At 41.1% G+C, this 4,961-nt stretch overlaps 1 protein-coding gene across 1 annotated transcript in view; it reads left to right on the top strand.

Annotated features, from left to right (window-relative positions):
• Positions 1-4,579, top strand: part of psmf1 (proteasome inhibitor subunit 1) — an 18,641-nt gene extending 14,062 nt beyond the window's left edge. Inside the window, exons 5-7 of the mRNA XM_008303680.1 lie at positions 56-112; positions 1,767-1,925; positions 3,867-4,579. Coding sequence (XP_008301902.1) covers positions 56-112; positions 1,767-1,925; positions 3,867-3,918 — 268 coding nt within the window. The 3' untranslated portion in view covers positions 3,919-4,579. The remainder of the gene's footprint in view (positions 1-55; positions 113-1,766; positions 1,926-3,866) is intronic.
• The last annotated feature ends 382 nt before the right edge of the window (positions 4,580-4,961 follow it).

Raw genomic sequence — 4,961 nt, 5'->3', positions numbered from 1 at the left:
TCAAGCATCTCTTCGTGGTCATTTTTAAGCTTTCGGATGTGTTTGTGTGTTTCAGGCCCGACCCCATGGTTCCGCCGTTCGCCGCTGGAGGAGCAGATCTGGATCCGTTTGGGTGAGTCCGTCTCTTCCTGCATAACAAATCCCTCGAATCATTTAGTGGAAATCATTTCAGTGGTATATTTAAGCATCGCTCTGGTTTTGTTCTAATCTGGGATTTGGGGATGAACGGTCGGTCCACGTAGAGACGGAGCGACAGCAGCGGATTACTGGCGCTTGTGCAGATTCATTCTGCCCACTAAATGTCAGGCTAAAACCTTAAACAAGACAATGCCACAGAGAGGCGGCACATCCTGAGTCTGTTAGTCGTAGCATCAGATTGAGCTTTTTTTTTCTTTTTGTACCTACACAGACTTCATATTGAAGTCTACTTCCCTAACAGACTTTATAAATCACATTTAACCCTTTACTACCTCATTTGATTCCACTTAAGCTGTTTTAAGGTTGTTAAAATGATTTTATTTCTCACTAACGGTATCAGCGCTCTCACTCTAATATGATTACACTTAAAAATACTCATTCACAAGCTCTTATGTGTCATTTTATGTGAACTCCACCAGCTTCCTGCTTGATGGATTTGGTGGATTTGAACACTTTGGGATCTGTTCTAGAACCTAAACCTTTGTTTTGCTGATTGTAGTTTGGGTTTGGATGCACATTCTTACACACACACAGTGACAGGTTTCTTCTCCTTATTACATGAAGTTTAACGTCCGTCTTTATGGACCAGGCTCTGAGTCCTGACCAGCAGCAGCAGTTTGTTTCTACCGGCTAAGGATCATGGCTACACTCGGCTCTAAGCTGAGGCATTAATTGCATCGTATCGTCATTATTGCGATTCTCTCTTCATCTACCTCAAGTAGCTTTACCTGGAACACTTGCAGAAGGTGGGAAAATCTGCTGCCAAGATTTTGAATTAGATGCGAGTTTAGATTTCTACACAAAATATAGTGTCTTGTGTAAAATCCAGTTCAGGAATCTTGGGATCACATTTAGAGCCCAGCATGGTCAGACACCAGCAGCAGCAGGACTCTGAGGTCTTCTGATAAAAGGCCGGTGTGTAGCATTTAGAGGACTGCCTCAGCAGAGATGGACTACAATATTCATAATCACTTCTTTTTTCTTGCACATGATGTTTTTGTCAGCTTAGAATGAGCCCTTCACATCTGCAGCATCTGTTAAGTGGAAAAGTTTGTGTTCCAGTAAAAGCTAAATGTGACAATGAAAGTGACAGAACAGATTTCTGCACAAGTGGAGAAATGAAAATGTCACATCTGTGAGAAACGGAAACTTTTCTGAAGCAGGTGCTTAAAATTTGCACAACAGCAAATTATTATTTTTAGACCTGATTTTATTGTTTTATTTTATACTTCAAACGTCTCTTGTTTTGTGTGTATTGCTCTTCTTTTTGTTTTTATTGGGGCATCTGCTCTTACAGGTAATCAATTAGCTAAACTTTGTGACAGTGACGAAGCTGAATAATTCCCTCCAGACATCTGCTTTGTGTCGGCTGGTTCCAGCGCCTGCATCAGCCATCAAAAACATGCAGTGTATTCAATTTGTTGGATGTTTAGCTGCTACAACATAAAACTAACCTTCCTGATACGTCACTGCTTTGGATTTCTTTTAAATAACAAAACTGAAATTCAGAAAACGTCTCCTCGTGTTAAACCCTCCTTCCCTCCCTGTGTGATCCTGCCGCCTCTCAGATCTCGCAGTGGTGGGATGATAGTCGACCCGTTGAGGTCAGGGTATCCTCGCTCCGGCTTTGACCCTTCTAGCGGCATCCCAGACATCCTGCCTCCTGGAGCCGTTCCCCCGGGAGCTCGCTTCGACCCGTTTGGACCCGTCGGACGTCACAGACCAGGGTGAGTCACGAACACACACCTCCCTCTGTCTGACCGGTTCACGACTGTGAGGACAAACTGGACAACCTTGAGCTCGATGAATCAGAGAAATACAGTAAGTGTCTGTGTCACCGTCGCCGGGTCAGAGTGAGGTCTGAAAAACTCCAGTGTTTCTAAATGAGACGGCGAACAGCAGCTTCATAGCAGAGGGTCAGTGCACTGATGTCACTGAGTTCATAGCAGCAAGTTTAATACAACAGAATAAAGCACAACAACGCTGCCTCCGTTTTACTCATGGTGGTACCAGGTGGCCTCTTCATCTGAGTCATTCAGAGAGCTTTGGAAACCACCTCGTCATAATGGCAGCAAATAAAGCCTCATACTGATTACAGCTTCAGAAATTACATAGTTTACTGCGCCTCTCGGTATCATGCCAGTGTAAACTCAATTTCTTTATTAAATCAAAACTTTCATTTGAAAGGAACCTCCAAGCAAATTAAATGAAACATTCTTCACAGTTTTCTCACATTTGTACAGATTCATTGGTACATTAGAACAATTCATTGATTTATTGATCCCTGTACAGCCTGAACCATGAAATCATTTCCAGAAAAAGTATTTATTGAACCTTCTGATAAATAAGAAACAAGAAAAAAAAATCAATTTGCATATATGAGTTTTAATTTGTATCATTTTTGCAACATCACGCGATTTTGGTGCATGAATTACGATCCATGGTGGATTCTCTGTGCACTGCGTCTGTCTGATTGTTTACATCTCGCTTTTCATGGGAAAAAAAAGTCACACTGATGATGTAGAGGTCTAAAAAACTAATTTATCAAATATGATATACTTGGCGTTACAGGATGTAAAAAAGAGATTTAAAGATGAAATAGTCATTTGCCTTCAGGTTTGTCTGTTTTATTTTTTTTTACAGTCGTCCTCAAATGTATTCGTCCCCTTCCATTAAAGAAAAGGCAAAATTCACAAAAGTCACTCAAATAACTAGAAACTGAAAAAAGTAATAATAAATAAAAATTTGCTAAATTATAATTTAGTGAAAGAAGACATTGCTTTTGAATTGTGGTTGAAAAGAATAATCGGGGGAAAAAAACTGTTCTGGACAAATTAGAGCACTTGGACTTGCAGGACTTTGACTTGTATCAGAGTAGGTGTGTCAGAAAAGTTTCAGGACTGGTGTCACAAAAGATATAAAAGACAATCCAAACTACAAACTACAAACTACAAGTTTTCCCCTCGAAGTAATCCCCCTGGAGTCTAACACACTTCCCCAGCCTTCTCTGCCACGCCGCCATGCACTCCTGGAAGGATTCTTACGGGATCCTCGTCACAGCCATCTTGATGTCGTCCGCATCTTCAAAACGGGTCCCCTTGATGACCCCTTGAGCTTGGGGAAGAGGAAAAAATCCCACAGAGCCAGGTGGGGTGAGTAGGGAGGTTGCTCCAGCACGGAGATGTTCTTCTCAGCCAGGAACTGTGGGATGCTCAGGGCGTTGTGAGCAGGCGCGTTGTCATGGTGAAGCAGCCAAGACTTGTCCTACTACAACTCTCGCCTCTTCTGGCGCACTGAATGAAGCAAACATGGATCTCTTTGTAGACGTGCTGGTTGATCGTCTGAAGGGGAAACTCGTAGTTTGTAGTTTGGGTTTGAAATATATCTTTTGTGACACCAGTCCTGGAACTTTTCTGACACACCTCGTATGTTTAAGTTGTTGTATTTCTACTTTTACTTAAGTAAAAGATCAGAATACTTGTGAGGCTAGTGCTACTGAAACAAGCCAGTATGGATGTTATTTACTTATCTGCTGTGTGAACTAGTGTAAAATGACTGCTCTGTATTACAGTTTTACACTCTTTGCCTCCACACCATCAAAAACAAATGACATCACATGAATAAATGACAGTAACGACAGCGCTGTGTGTCTGTTTGTGTTGTTTTAGGCCCGATCCAGACCACATGCCCCCACCTGGCTACGATGACATGTTCATGTAGTTCCCGTTTGCTACTCTCATCCTTTCCTCTGGCCGACAGCAGCCGTCTTAACCTGCTCGAGGGTTTGGTTTCACCCAGTTTAGTGGCCCACAAGTGTATGTTTTCTGCTATGTTTGAGGAAGTTTGTTTTCTGAGTTTTCATTCCACATAACATATATACAACTTACCTAAAAGAACCCTGTTTCCTGATGTTAAAAACAAATGGATCAAATATGCATCAGTTTGAAATAGAAGCTGTTATTGATGTCAAACCGACTCTAAAGAAAACACTATGTTGGACTACAAGTTTGAATGAGGACATAGATGCTTAAACTCATATTTTGTCTTAAATGCTAAACATTTGTGAGTTTCATTATTGTGAAGCAGTGAGGCGACGTTTGGATCGGTGAGTCCAGCGGTGTTCATTTAGCTGAAAGGTCACAGCTTCTGACGTAGCAGTCGGTGTAGATTCTCATCTCATTAAACTTCATCTTACAGTTCTGATTTATTAATATAAGAGGAAATTTTCTCTCTTTTTTTTTTGCATTTCTCTTGTGGATATATTGAAAAAAAGCTTGAAATATGGTTCTTTGCAGTTGTTTTTGTTCAGTTTGTTGTTAATTAAAATTGAATTGATTGATGATCTCATGCCAAAATACTCAAATAAAAACCTCTGAGTTTACACGCTGCTCTGTGTTGTTTGTGTTTAGTGCTGCGTTTTGCTAGAAAATGACACATTTAGTTGCAAACAGTAAAGTTAAAGCCCCTACAACCATCTTTTTCATATTCTTTTACTGCTGCTTCCTCCTAACTCTGTTTCTCTGATTTTTTTTTTACATTTCTTTTGCTCATTACTTTCAGCTCAACAAGCTGTTATTTCCCCTGCAGGCAGATGACAAACAGTCATCTCCAGTTGTCTTTATCTGTCCAGGGAGTGCTGAGAGGTAAATATAGTAGCGAACACCACGGGTAGTGGATGCTGTGGTAGTTAAAGAGGGCAAAAAACAGCACACAGTGTGAGCCAGAAATGCTCTGAAAACAGGGAGGAGGAGAGGCAGAAACCA

This window comes from Stegastes partitus, unplaced genomic scaffold (genome assembly GCF_000690725.1).
Source record: "Stegastes partitus isolate 25-593 unplaced genomic scaffold, Stegastes_partitus-1.0.2 Scaffold2051, whole genome shotgun sequence".
NCBI classification, from domain to species: domain Eukaryota; kingdom Metazoa; phylum Chordata; class Actinopteri; family Pomacentridae; genus Stegastes; species Stegastes partitus.
This window is presented reverse-complemented; position numbering and strand designations above follow the sequence as displayed.